The following is a 23727-nucleotide window of genomic DNA, read 5'->3' as shown; positions in this document are numbered from 1 at the left end:
TTAGGAATTTTAGTCCTTTCTCTCTTTTTTTAGTCCATTTAGCTAAAGATTTGTCAGCTTTATTGTTTTTTGAAGAACCAACTTTTAGTTTCATTAATTTTTCTCTATTGTTTTTCTCCTTCCTGTCTGTACTCTCATATTTAGTATTTCCTTTCTTCTGCTAGCTTTGGGTTTAGTGTGGCCTTTTCCCCCCATTTCCTTAAATTATAAAGTTAGGTTTTTGATTTGAGATCAATCTTTCCTTCTTTTCTTTCCCTTCCCTTCTCCCTCCCCTTCCCTTTCTCCTTTCCCATTTCCCCTTCCCTTTTTCCTTTCCTTCCCTTTTTCCTTTCCTTTTCCTTTTTCCTTTCCTTTCCCTTTTCCTTTCTGAGACAGGCTGGAGTGCAGTGGCACTACCATGGCTCACTGCAGTCTTGACTTCTCTGTCTCAGGTGATTCTCCCACCTCAGGCTCCTGAGCAGCTAGGACTACAGGTGTGTGCCACCACACCTGGCTAATGTTTTGTATTTTTTTAGTAGACAGGGTTTTGGCATGTTGCCCAGAATTGTCTCAAACTCCTGAGCTCAAGTGATCTGCCCACCTAGACCTCCCAAAGTGCTGGGATTACAGGCATGAGCCACTGCATCTGCACTATTTTTCTTTTTCTTCTTTCTTAGTTAAGCATTTACAGTTATACATTTTTCCCTTAGCACTGCTTTCACTATATTCTGTCACTTTTGGCATGGTGTGTTTTAATTTTTATTGGTCTCTAAGTACTTTTAAATTTTCCTTGTGATTGTTTTTTGATATATTGGCTGTTTGAGTGCATTTAATTGCCACAGATTTGCAAATTTTTTCTTCTGTTATTTATTTATAACTTCATCCTGTTGTGTTCAGAGAAGATACTTTGTATGACATCTGTCTTTCATAATTTACTAAGACTTAATTTGTGGCCTAACAAATGGTCTATCTTGGAGACTGTTCCATGTACATTTGAGAATAATATATATTCTGTTGTCATTGGGTAGAGTATTCTGTATATGTTTGTTAGATCTAAGCGATTTATTTTATTATTTAAGTCCTCTTTTTCCTTACTTATCTTCTGTCTGGCTATTCTATTCATTATGAGAGTGGGGTGTTATCTCTGTTATTGCAAAATTATCTATTTCTCCCTTCAACTCTCACCATTTTTGCTGGTCTGTTATTTGGTACATAAATATTTATAATTATTATGGCTTCTTGCTTTTTTTTTAAATATTTTATTAATATATAATGTCCTATTTTTTTCTGTTGTAACTTTTTTTGATTTAAAGTCTAGTTTTTCTGATATTGGTTTAGGTACCCCTGCTCTTGTTTGGTTATTATTTGCATGGAATATTTTTTTCCATCCTTTCACTTTCAACCTATTTGTTTGGATTTAAAGTGTATCCCTTGTAGACTGCATATGGTTGAATGATAATTTTTAAATAAATTAGGCTGATCTCTCCCTTTCTATTGGAGACTTTAACTCATTACCATTTAAAGTAATTAATGATAAGGAGGGACTTCTGTCATTTTGCCATCTGTTTTCTATATGCCTTATAGGTTTTTTTGTCCCTCATTTCCTGCATTACTGTGTTTTTGTATTTTGTATAATTTTTTATTTTATTTATTTAATTAATTATTTTATTTTATTTTATTTTTTTTGAGACAGAGTCTTACTCTCTCGCCCAGGCTGGAGTGCAGTGGTGCCATCTCGGCACCTCCCAGATTCAGGTGATTCTCCTGCCTCAGCCTCAGAAATACCTGGGATTACAGGTACTCACTGTCACACCTAGCTAATTTTTGTTTGATTTGTAGAGACAGGGTTTCACCATGTTGGCCAGGCTGGTCTCGAACTCCTGGCCTCAAGTGATCCACCTGCCTTGGCCTGCCAAAGTGCTGGGATTACAGACATGAGCCACCACGCCCAGCTGAAGTGTTTTAATTTTATATTATTTCCTTTTCTGTGTATTGCATAACTATTTGTTCTAGGTTACCATTAACATCCTAAGGTTATAACACTCTAATTTAAATTCATACCAACTTAACCTCAATAAAATACGAAAACTACTCCTTTTGAACATCGTCCCCACTCCTTTCAGTTCTTGATATCACGGAATCGCATTTTTGTACATTGTGGGTATAAAAAAAGCATAAATTAGGCTGGGCACGGTGGCTCACACCTGTAATCCCAGCACTTTGGGAGGCCGAGGCAGGAGGATCACCTGAGGTTGGGAGTTCGTGACCAGCTTGACCAACAAGGAGAAACCCATCTCTACTAAAAATACAAAATTAGCTGGGTCTGGTGGCACATGCCTGTAATCCCAGCTACTTGGGAGGCTGAGGCAGGAGAATCGGTTGAACCTGGGAGGCAGAGGTTGTGGTGAGCCAAGACTGTGCCATTGCACTCCAGCCTGGGCAACAAGAGTGAAACTCTGTCTCAAAAAAACCCAAAAAAAACCCCAAACAAAACAAAACAAAGAAACCCATAAACTAATAATTTTTAAAATATCTGAGTCTTTAAAATTATGTAGAAAACAAAATATGGACTTAAAAACCAAAGTTACAATAATACTAAGTTTTAAACTAATTATTGTCTCTTTTAAAAATGTAGTACAGGCCTGGTGAGGTGGCTTATGCCTGTAATGCTAGCACTTTGGGAGGCCAAAGCGGGCAGATTGCCTGAGCTCAGGAGTTTGAGACCTGCCTGGGCAACACAGTGAAACCCTGTCTCTACTACAATACAAAAACTTAGCCAGGCATGGCAGCGTGTGCCTGTAGTCCCAGCTACTTGGTAGGCTGAGGCAGGAGAATCCCTTGAACCTGGGAAGCAGAAATTTCAGTGAGCCAAGATCGTGCCACTGCACTCCAGCCTGGGCGACAGAGTGAGACTCCGTCTCCAAAAAAAAAAAAAAAAAAAATGTAGTACAGGTTTGCTGGGTGTGGTGGCTCATGCCTGTAATCCCAACCCTTTGGGTGGATGAGGTGGGTGGATCACCTGAGGTCAGGAGTTCAAGACCAGCCTGGCCAACATGGCGAAAACGTGTCTCTGTTAAAAATACAAAAAGTAGCTGAGTGTGGTGGCACACGCCTGTAATCCCAGCTACTCGGGAGTCTGAGGCAGGAGAACTGCTTGAACCCAGGAGACAGAGGTTGCAGTGAGCCAAGATTGTGCCACTGCACTCCAGCCTGGGTGACAGAACGAGACTCCATCTCAAAAAAAAAAAAATGTAGAATGGGTTGAGTATCCCTTATCCAAGATGCTTGGGACCAAAAGCATTTAACTGAGCAGAACAGTAGCATCATCAGGATACCGGTATTGGCTGTTAAACAAGAACAATAACAAATAATGTCAGATTTTTTTTATTTTTCTGGTGTGGAATTTTCCACTTTTGGTGTCAGGTTGGCACTCAAAAAGTTTCAGATTTTGGAGCAGTTCAGATTTCAGATTTGTGGTTTAGGGATGCTCAACCTGTAGTTATGTTAAATTATGTAGAAAACAAAAAGTGGAGTTACAAACTGTTGTTACAGTAATATTAGTGTTTATAATTGCTCATGTATTTACTTTTACCAAGATCTTTATGTCTTCATATGGCTTCCAGTTACTGTCTAGTGTCCTTTCATTGCAACCTGTAGCACTAGTTTTAGCATTTCTTGCAGGGCAAGTCTGTGGTAACAAACTTTCTCAGCTTGTATTTATCCGGAAATGTCTTGAATTCTTCACTTCTGAAGGTCAGTTTTGCTGGATATAATATTCTTGGTTTATAGTTTTCTTGCTTTTAGCACTTTGAATATATCAGTCCACTACCTTATAGCCTCCAAAGTTTCTGATGAGAGATCTGCAGATAATCTTATTAAGGATCCTTTTATGTGACAAATTGCTTCTTTCTTGCTGCTTTCAAAGTTTTTTCTTTGTCTTTATTCAGTTTGCTTATATCTTGGCCTTAGTCTTTTTGAGTGCATCCTACTTGGAGTTTGTTGAGCTTTTTGGATGTTTATATTTGTCTGTTTCATCAAACTTGGGAAGTTTTCAGTCATGGTTTTTTTTTTCAAATAGTCTCTCTCCCGCTTGTTTCTCTTTTTCTTCTGGGACTCCTCTAGTGCATATGTTGGTTCCTTTAATGGTGTTCCATAGATTCCTTAGGCCCTGTTCCCTTTTCTTCAATCTTTTTTTTTCTTTCTGTTCCGCAGACTCAATAACTTATCTTTTTTTTTTTTTTTAGACAGAGTCTTGCTTTGTCGCCCAGGCTGGAGTGCACTGGCATGATCTCGGCTCAGCCTGCTGAGTAGCTGGGATTACGTGAGTCCACCACCACACCTGGCTAATTTTGTATTTTTAGTAGAGATGGGGTTTTGCCATGTTGGCTCACTGGAACCTCTGGCTCCTGGGTTCAAGCAGTTCTCCTGCCTCAGCCTCCTGAGTAGCTGGGACTACAAGCACATGCCACCACACCCGGCTAATTTTTTGTATTTTTAGTAGAGATGGGGTTTCACCGTGTTAGCCAGGATGGTCTTGATCCCTGACCTGGTGATCTGCCTGTCTCAGCCTCCCAAAGTGCTGGGATTACAGGCATGAGCCACCGCACCTGGCCCACTATTTTTTTTTTTTTTTTTTTTTTTGAGATAGAGTCTCACTCTGTTGCCCAGGCTGGAGTGCAGTGGTGCGATTTTGGCTCACTGCAAACTCTGGCTCCCGGGTTCAAACAATTCTCCTGCCTCAGCCTCCCAAGTAGCTGGGACTACAGGCATGTGCCACCACACCCAGCTAATTTTTTGTATTTTTAGTAGAGATGGGGTTTCACCGTGTTAGCCAGGATGGTCTCGATCTCCTGATCTCGTGATCTGCCTGCCTTGGCCTCCCAAAGTGCTGGGATTACAGGTGTGAGCCACTGTGCCCAGCCCTGGCCCACTATTTTTAAGTAATAGTGACTTACTAGTGATGAGAAGGGCAAGCTAGGTGCTAGGAAGAGAACATTGAAACATTAAGTGATTAAAACAAAAACAAGCAAACAAAAATGTCTGTTGTGTTACAGATGAGTTTGGCTGCAAGTAAGAGAAACCCCAAGTAACAGCAGCTTCACCATGTAAGGGGTTTATTTTTCTGAAGTCATAAGAAGTCTAGAGGTAGGCTGCTGGCAGTGGTTCCTTGCCTCAGTGACATAAGGGCTTAAGTCTATGTAGTTTTTTGGCCTTTTCTTATTGTAGGATGCCTTTTGTAGCTCCAAATACCATATTCATGATCAAGGCAGGAAATGGAGGAAAAGGACAGTACCAACCACAACTTTTCCTTTGTCAGGAAAGCGTTTTTCCCAGAAGCCTTCAGCAGAATTTTGTTTACATCCTCTGTCACATAGCCACCTCTACCTGGAAAGGATGCAGGGAGAGTGACCATTTAGCTTTCCCATCCCTAAAATGCGTGGTGGCAAAGAAGAAGGGATTTAGCAATGGATATTGTGTTAGTCATGCTTCAGTGTTCTTTTTGTATTGCTGATTTTCTTCCCTCTGAGAGTTTATCAAGTTCTTATATTCCTTCAGTTACTGGTTGATAATTGCAAATTTTATATTTAAAAAATAAAAAAAGATTATTGAGTTTGGCATTGTGCCAGCACTTTATAAACATAATTTCATTTAATGCTTGTAATCTTGCAAAATTGATCTTTTGATCAAGGTTGATTTTTATAGATGATGAAGTAGATACTTAAAGGAGGTAAACAATTTTCACAAGATCGTCCAGCTAGTAAATGGCAGAGCTGGATTTCAAATTTATGTCTTGAATTTGAAACCCTTATTTTCTTTGTCTTTACCAGGATGCTTCCAGCATTTATTTTTTTGCCTTTAGGACATCTTCTTCACCGTCTGAAGCTTAGACACAGCATTCTTGTAGCAGCATCATCTTTCTGCCTCTCCTAGAGAGTAGGTTGTGTTTGTCACAAGCTCAGGATTTACTTCCTGTAAAGACAGCCTCCTTATCTGTTCTTATCCTTTGGATCTATCCCTTTTTGTCCCCTTTGATATATAATTTATCTTAAACCTATTCATGTATTGCTCTACAGTTATATTCTGGTTGTTTTATGTATATTTTTTGTTCGTCTTCCAAATAGTCCCTGCTGTGTTACAGAAGCACAGCTTTGAGCTTTTTGTTGTTGTGGGATATAAAATAAATGGATGCAATGGAATCTTTCTCACATACACTGTGAGCTCCTTGAGAGCAGGAACATTGGTGCTCCTTTGATTTCCTCCTTCAGCTTCTTAATAATTTATAAAACTCCAAACATTAAGGCACTCTTTGACCTTCTTGCATATATTGTAAGAAAACACACCAGAATTAAAAAGGATGCACTTTTAGTAGTTGAAGACATCTTTATTGGCCATTCTACTTCTTTTAACTCTTTCTTTCCCTGGGCAAAGTACTGTCAGTTCTCCTGGGTGATATGGTTTCCAGGTGCCTATTTTTTTTTTGCCCTTCTTCTGGCTTTGTTCCAGTTTGTTAAAGCCTTTTATGAAATATGATCTCATGGCCGGGCACGGTGGCTCACGCCTGTAATCCCAGCGCTTTGGGAGGCTGAGGCAGGCGGATCACATGAGGTCAGGAGTTTGAGACCAGCCTGGCCAACATGGCGAAACCTTGTCTCTTCTTAAAATATAAAAATTAGCTGGGTGTGGTGACACATGCCTGTAATCCCAACTACTCAGGAGGCTGCAGCAGGAGAATTACCTGAACCCGGGAGGCAGAGATTGTAGTGAGCCGAGATCACGCCACTGCCCTCCAGCCTGGGCAACAGAGCGAGACTCTGTCTCAAAAAAAAAGAAAAAAGATCCCAGAGTAGTGCAATATATTCTCCTTAGGGCCTGCTTTAGGACAATCTGTCTCTCACTTCTCTTGCTCTAGATTTTGTTCCTAAAAACGTTACCTTAGGTTGAACTTTTTTTTTTTGGTGGTGAGGAGACCAGGTTGCACTTTTTCTGTTTTTGTGTGTTTGTTTTTAGCAGCAATGTTATACTTTTACTCATTTTGAGTTCACAGTTCCCTAAAATCTCTAAATATCACCCATATAAGCACTATAGGTATTAATTTGTTCTCTCCCATCCTTCATTAGTTTTGGGGAGTACAGGAGGAGTCTTTACAATTTAGTTCATTATTCTGGTTGTCAGAATCTTTTTGAATACTTATCCTGACTTCCAGCAGTCATATCCTTCCAAACAACCAGCCATCCTGATGTTTGTTCCTCATGCTATCATTCAAGTCATTCACGATCATGTTAAACTGGAGGTCAGAGTTCCATAGATTACCCCTAGGGTACCACTTTCCACTGACATTGATTAATTCATTGGTATTCCCTTAGTGTTTTCAGTAAACCATGTTGGGAACCATCTGACTATGTGGATATTTAATCTGTATTTCTCTGTTTTTCCCATAAACTTGTCATAAGCAACTTTGTCCTGTGATTCAAATTCTTTGTGGTTTGATTTAGCATTTCTCCTCTCTTTCATTTATATTCTGCATATTTCACATTCTTGAATGAATATTGACAGTAGATCCAGAATCTTTTTCCTCCCAACTTTTTCTCCTAAAAAATTTTGTCACATTCATTTTCCTTTCACCTAGATTCACCAGTTGTTAACATTTTGCTACAGTTGTATTCTCTCTCCCTTTGTGAAACCAGTTCAAAGCAAGTTGCAGACATCATGAGACATCATCCATAAATACTTCATAGTGTACTTCCTAAGAGCAAGGATTTTTCCTACATACCCACATTAATATTAGCACATCTAATAAATTTAACATTTCTGCACCAATCTTACATAAAATAAAGTTCATATTCAGATGTATTTTCTAAAAAATGTCCTTTATTGTTTTTTTCCCAATCCAACATTCAATCAAGGATCATGCATTATATTTACTTGTTATGTCTCATTAGACTCCTTTAATCAAGAATATTACCCCTACTTTTTTTTTTTTTTTGAAATGGAGTTTCACTCAGGCTGGAGTGCAGTGGCACGATCTCAGCTCACTGCAACCTCCACCTCCCAGGTTCAAGCGATTCTCCTGCCTGAGCCTCCTGAGTAGCTGGGACTACAAGTACGCACCACCATGCCCAGCTAATTTTTGTATTTTTAGTAGAGATGGAGTTTCACCATGTTGGCCAGGATGGTCTCCATCTATTGACCTCATGATCTGTCCTCCTCGGCCTCCCAAAATGCTGGGATTACAGGTATGAACCATCGCATCTGGCCATTACCCCTACTTAAAAACAATTTTTTTCTTTCATGATGCTGACATTTTTAGAGTCCAAGCCAGTTGTCTTGTAATATGTTCTATAATCTGAATTTGTTTCTTGCCTTGTGAGATTCAGCCTAAGCATTTTGGCAAGAAGGTGATGATATGTACTTCCTAGTTTATGACATCAAAATTCATGAGGCAGGAGGATTGTTTGAGCCCAGGAATTTGAGATCAGCCTGGGTGACAAATAAAGACCCCATCTATACAAAAAATTTAAAAATTAACCAGGTGTAGTGGTGCACACCTGTAGTCCTACTTGGGGGGCTGAGGCCGGAGGATTACTTGAGCCCAGGAGGTCGAGGCTACAGTGAGCCAGGATTATGCCACTGAGCTGCAGCCTGGGCCACAGAGTGAGACCCTGTCTGAAAAAAAAAAAAGATCTGTAATGTTAGTTTGTCCTTTAATATTATCACAGCTAATAAAATTAACAATAATCTCTTAGAATCATCTAATACCCAGTCTGTATTCAGATCTTGATTGTCACTATGTTTTTTTTTTAATTTTTTTTTAGACAGAGTTTCGCTCTTGTTGCCCAGGCTGGAGTGCAATGGTGTGATCTTGGCTCACTGCAACCTCCGCCTCCCAGGTTCAAGCAGTTCTCCTGCCTCAGCCTCCCAAGTAGCTGGGATTACAGGCATGCACCACCACGCCCGACTAATTTTGTATTTTTAGTAGAGACGAGGTTTCTCCATGTTGAGGCTGGTCTCGAACTCCTGACCTCAGGTGATCCTCCCGTCTCGGCCTCCCAAAGTGCTAGGATTACAGGCGTGAGCCACCATGCCTGGCCAATTGTCACTGTGATTTTTAAAAATAGATGATCTATTCAAATAGTCTATATATTTTATTTATTTCTTAAATCTCATTTATTTTATAGTATCTTGCCACCCTTTTTTTCCAATGCCATTGATTTGTTGGGAAAACCAAGTGATTTATTCTATAGTATATTCCACATTCTGGGTTTGTCTCCTACATTATTCTTGGTTATAAAAATCTTCAGTTCAACCTTACTGTCATAGGAAGTTGGGTACTAATTTATTCTTTTTTTTTTTTGACAGAGTCAGGTTCTGGCTCTGTCACCCAGGCTGGAGTGTAGTGGTGCTATTATGGCTCACTGTAACCTTAAACTCCTGGGCTCAAGTGACCCTCCTGTTCTGTGTTACCATGCCCAGCTGATTTTTACATTTTTTTGTGGAGATGGTATCTTGCTATTGTTGCCCAGGCTGGTCTCAAACTTCTGGCCTCAAGTAACCCTCCAACCTAAGCCTCCCAAAGTGCTGGGATTATAGGCATAAGCCATCATGCCTGGCTTTTCCTTCTGTTATGTGAGCCTCTTAACTAGCCATAATTATGAACAAAGCTTATGGTATTGTTAATGTGGAAAAAATAGGCATAAAGTGTTGATTGATTCCAGGATATCACCTAAGTATTAGGGATTGTAGTACAGTCCTAATGTTGGCCTTTTTTTCTTTTTTCTTTTTTAAATGTGCCTTTTCTCCTACAAGATAAAAAAAATGATAGTAAAAAAACCTGGTTGGTTAAGGTTCTAACTTAATTTGACTGAGCTTTGTTTAAGTTTTCCCATCAGTATATGCATGAATAGATTGTACTTATGTGGAACAAGCTAGAGACTGTTTAACCAGATTTGTGTGGTGCCAGGCATAGATAGATACTCAATGTCTTTTGATGAATTGTGTCATATTTTGAGGTTATAAGCTTTTAGAAGTTAGGAGTCTGTTTAATGTCTTTATGTGGTTGGCTTGAAAATGGTGAATAATGATTTGTAAATAATGTTTCCATAAACACTTTTGATTAAATCATATTAAAGTAATATAAAATTAGGAACTAAATTTTAAAATGTTCATCGTTATGTACTCTTGTGAAATGTTTTGATAATTTGACATTTTAAATTTTGAAATGACAATAATAATAAGTAGTTATATTTTTCTCCCTGTAAATCAATAGACATCAAAATTTACAAGCTCTTCGGATATTCCAGTAGAATTTATAAGAAGAAATGTTAAACTACGTGGACGATTACGCCGAATAACTGAGAATGGTTTAGAAATTGAACATATACCTATTACTTTACCTATTATAGCTTCATTGAGAAGTAAGTAAGGTACAAGATTAATGAAACTAACTATTGTGGTCTTCTTTTATTAGAAGTTATTTATAAAATAGCAAAAAAAAGTCATTTTAATTCCTAATAACTCTCCATTGTCCATGAGAAAGTCTCAATTCTTGGCTTTATATATAAGGAGGTGGGAGGTGCTTAATTTGGCTCGGATTTCCTTTCTTCTTTCGCTCCTTTTTTTTTTTTTTTTTTTGAGACGGAGTTTCACTTTTGTTGCCAGGCTGGAGTGCAATGGTGCAATTTCGGCTCACCGCAACCTCCGCCTCCCAGGTTCAAGCAATTCTCCTGCCTCAGCCTCCTGAGTAGCTGGGATTACAGTCATGCGCCACCACGCCCAGCTAATTTTGTATTTTTAGTAGAGACAGGGTTTCTCCATGTTGGTCAGGCTGGTCTCGGACTTCTGACTTCAGGTGATCCGCCCACCTCGGCCTCCAAAAGTGCTGGGATTACAGGCCTGAGCCACCACACCCTGCCCCTTCACTGCTTTTTAAATTGAACTATTCAATCATTCATTCATTTCACAAATGTTGAGCACCTATTATGGTCTAGGACCTAAGCTAATTGTACAATGTTGGGTAAAACAAAGCTCCTTTAACCCTTGAAGCTTATAGTCTAGGTGCGAGATAGACAACAAACAAATGAAAAGTTGTCCTAAGAGCTATGAAGAAAAGGAGCAGGATACTAGGATAATTCTGGGTGGTCTTGGGGATGGCAGTATGGAATCTATACATATAGAGTAGTCAGAGAAGGCCTCATTGAGGAGTTGTTATTTAATCAGGGACCTGAAGAATTAAGAGGAGGCTAGCTAGAAAGAGGATAGGTGAGAAAGAGCATGATGCTTTTGACAAGACATACCAAGACTCCTGTGATTGAGGCACAGGGAGGAAGGGTGTAAGACAGGGGTATCCAATCTTTTGGCTTCCCTGGGCCACACTGGAAGAAGAAAAATTTTCTTGGGCCACACATTAAATACACTAATGATAGCTGATGAGCTAAAAAAAAAAAAGCAAAACAATATCATAACGTTTTAAGAAAGTTTACAAATTTGTGTTGGGACATATTCAAAGCCATCCTGGGCTGCATGTGGCCCACAGGCTGCAGACTGGACAAGTTTGGTGTAAGATGCCACTTTCCTGCTGCAATTCCCATTTCTCCTTGCTTCACATCAAAGCCCCCAGACACACAGACCTTCCTGCTGCTTATATGCATTCTCATAACCCTGGGCCTGGTTCTTTGCTTGGAGTATCTTGGCCTCTGTTGAACATCAATTGATTCTTCAGAATCCGGCTCAACTGTCAGCTCTTCTATGAAGCCTCCTTAACTGCCAAGCTGCATTAGCCTCTTTCTTTACTATACCCCACAACAATTTATAATACACTGCAATTATAGTACTTATTCATCTTTTTCTGCTATTATTATGTATTTAGGTTTATATTCCTTACTGAACTGTGAGCCCCTGATGGGCAAGGAGTTTTTCCTTTTTATTTTGGGATTCAAAGTCCCTAGAAAAAGACTTATTAGCCAATAGAGACTTGGTAAAATTTGTCAAATGAATTCATTTAATTCTATTTATGGCCCTTCTTAATATTCTGATTTTATGAAGAAAGGAGTTCTTGCTTTTTTAAAATCCCAAGTTGAACGAATATCACTCTGTTCAATAATGTACAACTGTAAAGGAACAAGATTGACTTTCCCCCCCCAAACATACTTGATACCATTAATTCTTTTAATAAACCAAAGATAACTTACACAGTTTTAATGAGTGTTGCTCCCTGAAGAGAGATTACCAAGGATGGCCTTCTTTGGCCATCTCAGCTCTAAGCAGGATTTACACTTCACAGGTCCTTTAGCTTCTCAGTTGCTGTAATAATTTAAATCTCTCCTATCTGATAGTAATGACTCGTTAGAGCTTAGCCAGCCAGATCATCACCTGTGGTTGTCCAGGCTATGCATTGCATGTCTACAGGGGTGATATTCCATAGAAATCTGCCTCCTGAAATCATGCAATGCCACAGCACTGTAATTGCCATGTATGATTTTTATATTAAGGGATCTCACACAAATAATAAAGTATTTATGTAATTTGGTACATAGAATCTGAATTTTAGAGCCTAAGGGAGCCTTAGAAGTCCTTAAATTCCCACTTTTCTCCTCCAGTTATTTTAATATTTTCTATAGAGATTAAATGCCATCTAGCTAATAATGATGAAATCAAAGCTAGAAAACAGATTTTCCATCACTTAGTTCAGAACTGCATGTTCTATAGACATGTAGAAGTTAAAGAAACAGATGTTAAATGTTTTATACCTCTCAACAGATATTAACCACTACAAATGTCATGATAGTGCTAATGCCTGTTTTATGACTAACATAAACTGCTTATGTGAAAAAGATCATTTTGCGCTTTCAGACATGAAACCTATTTACCTGTAAAATTGTTTTAGAGCTAGAAAGTTGCTACCCAAACACCATTTTGAATGTTACAGTAAGTTGCTAGAGCATAGTCTTCATTTTAAAATAGTTAATTAAAAGCTCCTGTGTTCCTCTCACTATTTTTACTTCTTGGTTTATGTAATAGAAATAGATGTTTATTCTATTTCTGAGGAGGGCTAAGATCCAGGTCCTAAAAATGGGGGTCACTCTTACTAAGAAGGTTTGGTTCAAATGACTCAACATAGTGGTAGAGGCTGCATGGTGTAGTAGAACACAGATTGGTGTGTGGAGCTGTGTTCTGTTTCTACTTTTGGTCTGTGGTTCCCACCACCATCAAACAAGAAAGTTATGATTTCTAAGACTCCTTCCTAATGACAATTCTGTGCCACCTATCCCTTCTGCTGTCTTATTTTTGGTATGTGTGAATGAGGAGGCACACACACACACACACACACACATAGAGCCTAAAAATTTTATGAACTGAAACATTTAGAATACTTCATTCCTCCAATTATTACTGAATGCCTGTGCTATTGCTACTGTCTCAATACAGCAGCAAAGAAAATGGGCACATGCCTACGGTAGTCATAAAACCTGCAGTCTAGTGAGGAAATTATTCAAAGCTTCTCTTATCCCTGATGGTAAAAAAAAAAAAAAAAAGTTTTTGACACAGGTGTAGATGATTCTGCTGTCATACAACTTCATGTGCCTCATGAAGTTGTACATTGTCATGAATCCACTGATAGTATTTTGTAGATCTAGAGTTGTTTACAAAAAAGTCAGTTTTTGTGTTATATCCTATCTCTCTAAAAACCTCAAAAATATTTAGCCACAGAGTTTCCCACCCATCTCATGAGGCAGAAATATAACAGACTCCCTAGTTGGGGTTTGCTTCAGTTTTCATCTCATGTCTGTAGTTTTTCTAGATAATCATGATCCTTCCCTTACTTGACATAGTCACTCTACTGCCTTCTGCTTCTCTGTTTATTTGAAACATCCAAGTCCCACTTTATATTTATTGATTGATTTTGAGACTGGGTCTTGCTCTGTCACCCAGGCTGGAGTGCAGTGGTGCGATCATGGTTCATTGCAGCCTCCTCCTTTCAAGCCGAAGCTATCCTCTTGCCTCAGCCTCCTAAGCAGTTAGGACTACAGGAGTGCACCATCATGTCCACTAATTTTTAAGTTTTTTTTGTAGAAAGGGGGTCTTGCTGTGTTGCCCTTGCCCTTCTTGAACTTCTGGGTTCAAGACATCAGCCCACCTCTACCTTCCAAAGTGCTGGGATTACAGGCTGAGCCACTGCACCTGGCCAAGTTCTACCTTTTTGATAGAGTACTCTTGGCCTGCTCCACTGGAGCCTAAGTTGTTCTCCCCTCCTAACCAGCATGTACTGTGTCATCCCATCTATTATGAATTGGGTTTTATTTACTTATTTATTTTTGATGTTTGTATAAAAGATTTATTGAAGGGCTCAGAAGATAGAGGGATTCACGTCACAGTAACACAAAACTAAAAAATTCATAGATTAGTAATCAAAGACCAGGTGTGGTGGCTCATGCCTGTATTTCCAGAGCTTTGAGAGGCTGTAGCAGGAGGATCCCTTGAGCCCAAGAATTTGAGACCAGCCCTGGCAACATTGTGAAACCCCGTCTCCACACACAAAAAATTTAAATTAGCAATGGCTCATACCTGTAATCCAGCACTTTGGGAGGCTGAAGCAGGTGGATTGCTTGAGTCCAGCCTGGCCTACATGGTGAAACCCTGTCTCTACGAAAAATACAAAGATTAGCTGAGTGTGGTGGTGCAGGCCTGTAGTCCCAGATACTTGGGAGGCTGAGGCGATAGCATTGCTTAAGCCCAGGAAGCAGAGGTTGCAGTGAGTCAAGATTGTGCCACTGCACTCCAGCCTTGGTGACAGAAGTGAGAGCTGATTTCAAAAAACAAACAAATAAACAACAAAATTAGCTGGGCCCGATGGCGTGTGCCTGTTGCCCTGGTTACTTGCGAGGCTGATATGGGAGGATCGCTTGAGCCTGGGAGGTTGAGGCTACAGTGAGCCATGATCATGCCACTGCACTCCAGCCTGGGTGGCAGAGCAAAACCATGTCTCCACACACCACATACACATACACACACACACACACACACACACACACACACACACACACACACTGTCCTCCAGCCTGGGTGGCAGAGCAAAACTACGTCTCAACACACACACACACACACACACACACACACACACACACACACACACACACAGTGGTTCATGCCTGTAATCCCAGCACTTTGGGAGACCAAGGTGGGCAGATAACTTGAGGTCAGGAGTTCAAGACCAGCCTGGCAAATATGGCAAAACCCCCTTTCTACTAAAAATACAAAATTAGCTGGGTGTGGTGGCGGGAGTGTGGTGGCATGCGCTTGTAATTCCAGCTACTCAGGAGGCTGAGGCAGGAGAATCACTTGAGGCAGAGGTTGTAGTGAGCCAAGATTGCACCACTGCACTTCAGCCTGGGTGACAAGAAAGAAACTGCATCTCAAAAAGATAAAAAATAAAGGTAACACTTGCTTTTTCAAAAAATCAATTTGTTTCTGGAAGATTTATTTTTAAATTCTTGTTGATCATATTGTATTTTAAATACTCAATGGGGAATTTGCTAATTTAAAGGAATGCAATGACCTTTGTCAAGTAAATAATTAGGATATTAATATTTAGGTTGATAGTGTTTCATTAGATTAATGGACCATCCATTTCAAGTTTTTGGTCCCAAAAGCTTTGGTTTCAGAGACTATGGGGTTGACACAGGATTTTTTTGGCTCTGCTTCGCCAGAGACATCCACAGCTGGTGATGCCCCTGCCTGGACCTTGCTTGGCCCCGGGCTTGCTACAGGAGGTATTCTGCCCACTTGGCCTGGTGGGCTGCACTTGGTTTGCACCCTGGTCTGGACCCCGTGCTCATTTGCACTCGCTGTTCAGTGGGTCTCAATTCTTGTCCCACATCCAAGAAGAATGAGGTTAGCTGATCACTGGTGGGTGAGCAAGGCAAAGAGTTTTGTTGAGTGATAAAACAACTCTCAGCAGAGAGGGAACCTGAGTTGTGCAACCCAACCCCTGCCACCTGAAGTCAGGTAGTCCCCTGCCCGAAGACGGGCAGTTTCAAAGTGTGGCTGAGTTTGGGGCTTTTTAGGCTTAGAATGGGTGAGTGCATGCTGATTGGTTTGTGAGTATGCAAAAAAGGCTAAAAATGTGCACCACTAAAAGATGGGCATGACAGTGCAAAAACCAATTAGGGAAGGGTAGCTATATGTAAAATAGGTGGAGGGTGGGGATCAATCAGAGGAAAGAGCACCAAATAAGAAGAGAGGCTCTCTATCCAGTCCACGGATTTATCTGAGACTTGTAGCTCGGTTTTTAGGCTTTAAACTGTCTTTGGTTTGAAGGTCAGGTTTCACCGGGCACCTGCCCCTATCTTCCTGGGAATTTGACTGCCTCCTGCTGCTATCAGCATGTCTTACTGGAAGAGGATTGGTGGTGTTGGCAACATTACAGGATTGGAGAGGGACGTCAGAATTTTCAGGCTTTCTGTAACTCATTATGTACTAATGATTTGACATAATTTAATCTTTGTTGGATATACTGCCTTAATCTAATTTGTGTATTATTGTAACACAAAGTTTTTGTAAAAGTATGATCATTCTACAAATACCTTTTTCTTCTTCTTCTTTTTTTTTTTTTGAAACAGTCTCACTCTATTGCCCAGGCTGGAGTGCAGTGGTGCAATCTTGGCTTACTTCAGCCTCTGCCTCCTAGATTGAAGTGATTCTCGTGCCTCAGCCTCCTGAGTAGCTGGGATTACAGGCACGCACCACCACGCCCAGCTAATTTTTGTATTTTTTTTTTTTGTTTTTGAGAGGGAGTTTTGTTCTTGTTGCCCAGGCTGGAGTGCAATGGCACGATCTTGGCTCACTGCAACCTCCGCCTCCCAAATTCAAGCAATTCTCCTGCCTCAGCCTCCAAAGTAGCTGAGATTACAGGCATGTGCCACCATGCCTGGCTAATTTCGTATTTTTAGTAGAGACAGGGTTTCCCCATGTTGGTCAGGCTTGTCTCGAATTCCTAACCTCAGGTGATCCACCTGCCTCAGCCTCCCAAAGTGCTGGGATTACAGGTGTGAGCCACCACGCCTGGCCTTAATTTTTGTATTTTTAGTAGAGATGGGGTTTCACCATGTTGGCCAGACTGATCTTGAACTCCTGACCTCAGGTGATCCACCCACCTCGGCCTCCCAAAGTGCTGGGATTACAGGCGTGAGGCACTGCACCTGACCTTCTTTATTTTGAGATAAGTTCTTGCCCTGTCGCCTAGGCTGGAGTGCAGTAGTGCAATTGCTTATAGCTTTTGGTGTTTCTCAAACTAAAATTCTAGGACAGGTTTTAAGAAGCCCATATCCTAATAAAATTTATTTTTTTATCAAATAATATAACAGTGTTCTAGGATATCTTCTTGAACTAAAGTATTATTTCCTTCCTGGAGAATAGATGGATTTAACTTTATATTTTCAACCATTATGTAAGAGCTTAATGTATGTTAAGTGTATAATTTTTTTAAAGACATTAAGTTTTTTTTGTCAGCTGTTATCCCTTTTTGGAAAGTTATAAACTTTATCTAAAGTAAAATCTTGTTATTAAAATTACATTGGTTAAAATTCTATCAAGGGTTTGGGTAAACAGGTCTTCTTCATATTATGCTACTTAGAATATCAATTGATAAAATCCTGTCTAGAAGTCAGTTTTGCAAAATGTATAAGCATAACAGTGTTGATGTAGATCAATATTTGTTGAGATGGGAAGATATCTTCAATAAGTTAAGTGAAAAAGCAGTTTCTATGGTTCTTTTGGTGGTAATAGCCCATATTATTAAACTGAAGGCCTATAGCTTTATGTGTGTATGTGTAAAAATAAGCATGGGATGTTGAAAAAAGAAGGTTAAATTGGTTAAATCTCACTACTTGTTCTGAAGCTTACTGAAATGGGTTTTTGAAGGCTGGGCGTGGTGACTCACGCCTGTAATCCCAGCACTTTGGGAGGCCGAGGTGGGTGGATCACTTGAGGCTAGGGGTTCGAGACCAGCTTGGCCAACATAACGAGACCCTGTCTCTACTAAAAATGCAACAATCAGCTGGGCATGGTGGTGCATGCCTGTAATCCCAGCTACTCAGGAGGTTGAGGCACAAGAATCGCTTGAACCTGGGAGGCAGAGATTGCAGTGAACTGAGATTGCGCCACTGTACTCCAGCCTAGGTGACAGAGTGAGACCCTGTTTCAAAAAGAAAAAAGAAAAAAAAATGAGTTTTTGAAATTACTGTGTTATATATACTTGTATTGTTTTAAAAGAAAACTTGAATATAGAAATAAATGGGTCTACAGTTAGAGACTGGGTATTTATAAATAAACATAATATATTTGTTTGTTTGTTGGAGGCCAACTGACTGGAATTTGCTTTTACAACATGCTGTTAAAGCTAAACTCTTTTCTACCTAACCTATTTAGAAGAGCCACGTGGTGCTTTGCTGGTTAAGTTGGCTGGAGTAGAACTCGCTGAAACTGGGAAGGCATGGTTACAAAAAGAGCTAAAACCTTCCCAATTACTATGGTTCCAACTTCTTGGAAAGGAGAATTCAGCACTCTTTTGCTATATTCTGGTGAATAAGGTAAGCAATGTGAAGAAATAACTAGCAATATCTTATTCTTCTTATTTCTTATATGTAAACACTTATTTAATTAGAACTTTGGATATATAATGGGACTGACTTTTTTTTGCCTTTTAAACTGCTACTGATAGTGATTATGCATAGGTGTCTTGTATACAAATTTTATTTTAGTTACATATGTAATATATGTTTAATATAGAAAAAATAAAATTAAGGAAAAAGAAAAACTTCAAATTATTATTTATTATTATTATTTTTTAGATGGAGTCTCTCTCTGTTGCCAGGCTGGAGTGCAGTGGCACGATCTCGGCCACTGCAACCTCTGCCTCTCGCGTTCAAGTGATTCTTCTGCCTCAGCCTCCTGAGTAGCTGGGACTACACATGGGCGCCACCACACCCAGCTAATTTTTGTATTTTTAGTAGAGATGGGATTTCACCATGTTGGCCAGGATGGTCTCGATCTCTTGACCTTGTGATCTGCCCACCTTGGCCTCCCAAAGTGCTGGGATTCAGGCATGAGCCACTGCGCCTGGCCTATTGTTTATGATTATTATTTTTTGAAACAGAGTCTCACTCTGTTGCCCAGGCTGGAGTGCAGCGGCATGATCTTGGCTCACTGCAATCTCTGCCTCCCAGGTTTAAGCAATTCTCCTGCTTCAGCCTCCCAAGTAGCTGGAACTACAGGTGCACACCACCACACCTGGCTAATTTTTTGTATTTTTAGTAGAGATGAGGTTTTGCCATGTTGGCCAGGCAGGTCTCGAACTCCTGACCTCAGGTGATCCGCCTGCCTCAGCCTCCCAAAGTGCTGGCATTACAGGCATGAGCCACCGTGGCCATAAACTTCAAATTACTAATGACTCTGGGCATTGCTAATTTAGGCAGTATCATTATATGTTTGTTTATGTATGGGTATATTACATCATGCTTGTTACTATAAACCACTTGTTGAGTGAGGCTTGTCAGCTGGAAACTACAAACAGCCAGGGTGTTTTCTGACGGTTTGCTTAGTCTGGTCCAATATGTTGTTGATAGGTCTAAGTGTATAAATCTTTGAACTGTAAAGTTGAACATTCTTAAGTACTAGTTCTGATCGGTGATGAGTCATCTAAAGATGTTGCCTCAGAGTTTTCTTACCTTTATGATTGGCCATAGCCATTGTATAACTGGAAATGACAGTTTCATCTTTGTTGCTGAATCACTGTCCTGCATCCCAGGATGTGGATGTGCCTTACTCCAGATTTTTTTGGTGGGCCATCAGATAGGTTTTCATACCTTGATCACTACTATGATATTCAGCTTTTAAAATTATAATTATGAGGGTACAGTCGCTTGTGCCTGTAATCCCAGCAACTCAGGAGGCTGAGGTGGGAGGAATGCTTCAGCCTACGCAGTCGAGACTGCAATGAGCTATGATCGCACCAATGTACTCCAACCTGGGCGATAGAGAGAGACCCCTTCTTGTAAATAAAATAAGATGATTAGAATTTTAACCATTTTAATTCTTAAAAGCTTTTTGAAATATTAATAGAAAGCTTAATGAAATTCATTAATTTTTGCATGTCCAGATGATATTCAGTACTTTCAAACTAAGAATTATCTAAAACTAATTGATTGACATATCTTGTATTTTAAAAGTAAGGTTAAAAGTAAGTTAATAAAGGCTGAGCATAGTGGCTCATGCCTGTAATCCCAGCACTTTGGGAGGCCGAGGCCAGCAGTTCACTTGAGGTGAGGAGTTTGAGACCAGCCTGGCCAATTTGGTGAAACCCCATCACTACTAAAAATGCAAAAATAAGCTGGGCATGGTGCCGGGTGCCTGGAATCCCAGCTACTCAGGAGGTTGAGGCAAGAGAATCACTTGAACCCTGGAGGCGGAGGTTACAGTAAGCCGAGATCGTGCCACTGCACTCCAGCCTGGGTGACAGAGTGAGACTCAGCTTCAGAAAAACAAAACAAAACAATACAAAACAAAAAAAGTAAGTTAATAATACAAAGTTGTATAAAACATCCTAAGGGCCTTACAAAAATATTAGCTTTTAAGTTAAAGAGTATAATTACCAAAAAAAAAGGAGATGATTATGACGATGATAAAGGTAGCAATTATGTATATTTTGTCATGTCAGTGTCAACATGTGTCAGACACTGAGTTAAGGTGCCATGCTTATATTATGTCACTTATCTTCAGAACCACTCTACAGGTTGTTGCTTTTATTCCCACTTTCAGGTAGGACTTTTAGGGAAACTGATTGTCTTGGTCAGTGTAACCTGGAAGAAAAGCCTGTATCCAAACCCAACTCTTCCTGGCTCCTGAGCCTACACTTCATCTTATAAGCATATCTTTATTTTATCTTGCTTCCTGGGTGACCAAACTATGCTATATACATACAGTGATAATTTACTTCTCCTGTTTGAATTTTGCTAATGTGTGAGGTGGAATTTTAATTATTCTGAGTTTGGTTCAAGGGAATGAGCTTATAAGATTTGAAAGATTTAGAAAAATATGATAATTGCTTTATAACTGTTATCATGTACTAAACATTTCTCAATTTGAAGGAACAAAATTTTATTAACACTTTGTTAAGATTAAAATCCCACAAGGATTGTAGAAATATCTAGGCAGGATCTCCTTTTATTTATTTATTTATTTTCCCGAGATGGAGTCTTGCTCTGTCACCCAGGCTGGAGTGCAGTGGCGTGATCTCGGCTCACTGCAACCTCTGCCTCCTGGGTTCAAGCAATTCTCCTGCCTCAGCCTCCTGAGTGGCTGGGATTACAGGCGCCTGCCACCACACCCGGCTAATTTTTGTATTTTTTTTTAGCAGAGGCGGTGTTTCACCATGTTGGCTAGGCTGGTCTCGAACTCCTGACCTTGTGATCTGCCCGCCTCGGCCTCCCAAAGTGTTAGGATTACAGGCATGAGCCACCGCGCCCCGCCAGGAAATTAATATTCATTAATTTCCTTTATACCGTAAATTAATGAAAAAAAATCCCATTTATCCAGTTTCATTAGGAGGTGAGGTATTCCATGAATAAAATTTCCTGTAGGATGAAGACTCAATGGCCAAGACTATTTTTATGTTAATTATTTTGAGGGAAGTCTTTTAAAAATGTATTTACTTGCCAGTGCTGTCCAAAACACTGGAATTCTGAACCTAATTTAACAGTTCAGTGATGATTCAGTTCATTTTGCATTTGGCTACTTTTAGTTTAGTTTCTCTTCGTCTCTTAGTTTCTTTTGCTGGTCCTACTATCACTCTGCCTATCTTGGGTGTCCCACTTCCCCTCCACAGAACCACCAACAGACCAAAAACACATTTTTCATACTTTATTGCTTCCTCACCTCTTCGGATTAGGAGAACAGTGAGTCTGTGGAGAATTCCATGTTATAAAAGAATCAACTGATTTTGAGCAAGGATCTCTTCTAGTAATAAAAATCCTTGGATTTCGCAAGAGCTGTTTTGGGGGAGCCTTGGGGACCATTTTTTGCCTTTTCTTTGGAGGACTAAAATTGTTGAATGACTGATTTTCAAGGTAAATAAGATGTGATGGGTATAACAACAATTATCTTAAATAATTGGTTTGTATTATTTTTAAATTCAAGGGTGGATATTTCAGCGTGAATCTGAATGAAGAAATTTTGAGAAGAGGCCTTGGCAAAACTGTTCTTGTTAAAGGGCTTAAATATGATTCTAAAATCTATTGGACAGTTCACAGAAACTTACTTAAAGCTGAATTAACAGCCTTAAAAAAAGGAGAAGGAATATGGAAGGAAGACTCTGAAAAAGAAAGTTACTTGGAAAAATTCAAAGATTCCTGGAGAGAAATATGGAAAAAGGACAGTTTTTTAAAAACAACAGGATCAGATTTCAGCTTGAAAAAAGAAAGTTATTATGAGAAACTTAGAGGGACTTATGAAATATGGAAAGACAACATGAACAACTACTCCTTAATACTCATGTTCAGAGAACTTATAAGTCGCATGAACTTTCGTAGAAAAGGGTGAAACGGTCAAGAAATCTAGAGGTAACCTTCTCCAAAGGGTAAAATATGTAAATATATGGATGTTTTTCATTGACTCAAAATGGAAATTTTGCCAAATGATCAAAGTGTTAGTCCAATGGTATTTAAATATTAAAAAGAGATGATTATTATAAGCATAATGTCAGAATTAATTTAAACAAATTATAATTAATGTAATATGATTTTAGGAAAGATGAAACACTTTATGAGAAGTTACCAGGCTGAATGATTTACATATATAGTGCTAATGTGTGAAGAGAAAGTTTAACTCTTCACCCACTATGTTGTTTTTAGTTATTTTGGGCTGCCATATTGAATTTTTTGTTTGTTTGTTTTGAGAAGGCGTTTCGCTCTTGTTGCCCAGGCCGGAGTGCAATGGCGTGATCTTGGCTCACTGCAACCTCCTGCTTCCTGGGTTCAAGCGAGTCTCCTGCCTCAGCCTCCTGAGTAGCTGGGATTACAGGCATGCACCACCACGCCCGGCTAATTTTGCATTTTTAGTAGAGACGGGATTTCTCCATGTTGGTCAGGCTGGTCTCAAACTCTTAACTTCAGATGATCCACCCACCTTGGCATCCTAAAGTGCTGGGATTACAGGCGTGAGCTACCAAGCCCGGCTTTTTTTGTTTTGACATGGAGTTTCGCTGTTGTCACCCAGGCTGGAGTGCAGTGGCGTTATCTTGGTTCACTGCAACCTCCGCCTGCTGGATTCAAGTGATTCTCCTGCCTGAGCCTCCCAAGTACCTGGGATTACAGGAGCTCCCACCAAGCCTGGCTAAGTTTTGTATTGCCATATTGAATTTTTGTTTAGAAAAGATATGTGTTTATGTTTCCAGTTTTATTACCTTTCACTATTTATAATAAAGGAATTCTTTATGCTTTATGTCCAAAGTAGCTTTTTTCTCCTAATTGCTTTCTAATTGCTTGTGAATTTGGGGACAGGGTCTCTTAGACCGTTCCTTGTAATAAAGAATGGCTAATTTCTACCTGTTGTTAGATGAGGGGGCTAATCCAGAGGACAAAAACAATGTACTAGCTGGGTATGGTGGCTCAAGTCTGTAATCCCAGCACTTTGGGAGGCTGAGGCGGGTGGATCACTTGAAGTCAGGAGTTCGAGACCAATGACCAGCCTGGCCAACATGGT

General features: G+C 39.8%; 1 protein-coding gene across 4 annotated transcripts in view; it reads left to right on the top strand.

Moving 5' to 3' along the window:
* C2H3orf33 (chromosome 2 C3orf33 homolog) overlaps positions 1 to 23466 on the top strand; it is a 39190-nt gene extending 15724 nt beyond the window's left edge. For 3 of the 4 annotated variants that reach the window (XM_019023119.4, XM_055381877.2, XM_055381878.2), the window contains exons 3-5: positions 10244 to 10391; positions 18400 to 18560; positions 22165 to 23466. In XM_019023119.4, coding sequence (XP_018878664.2) covers positions 10244 to 10391; positions 18400 to 18560; positions 22165 to 22566 — 711 coding nt within the window. In that variant the 3' untranslated portion in view covers positions 22567 to 23466. The remainder of the gene's footprint in view (positions 1 to 10243; positions 10392 to 18399; positions 18561 to 22164) is intronic. The other variant, XM_055381876.2, reaches the window with a different exon arrangement.
* The last annotated feature ends 261 nt before the right edge of the window (positions 23467 to 23727 follow it).

The sequence above is a fragment of the Gorilla gorilla genome, chromosome 2 (assembly GCF_029281585.2).
Source record: "Gorilla gorilla gorilla isolate KB3781 chromosome 2, NHGRI_mGorGor1-v2.1_pri, whole genome shotgun sequence".
NCBI lineage: Eukaryota > Metazoa > Chordata > Mammalia > Primates > Hominidae > Gorilla > Gorilla gorilla.
This window is presented reverse-complemented; position numbering and strand designations above follow the sequence as displayed.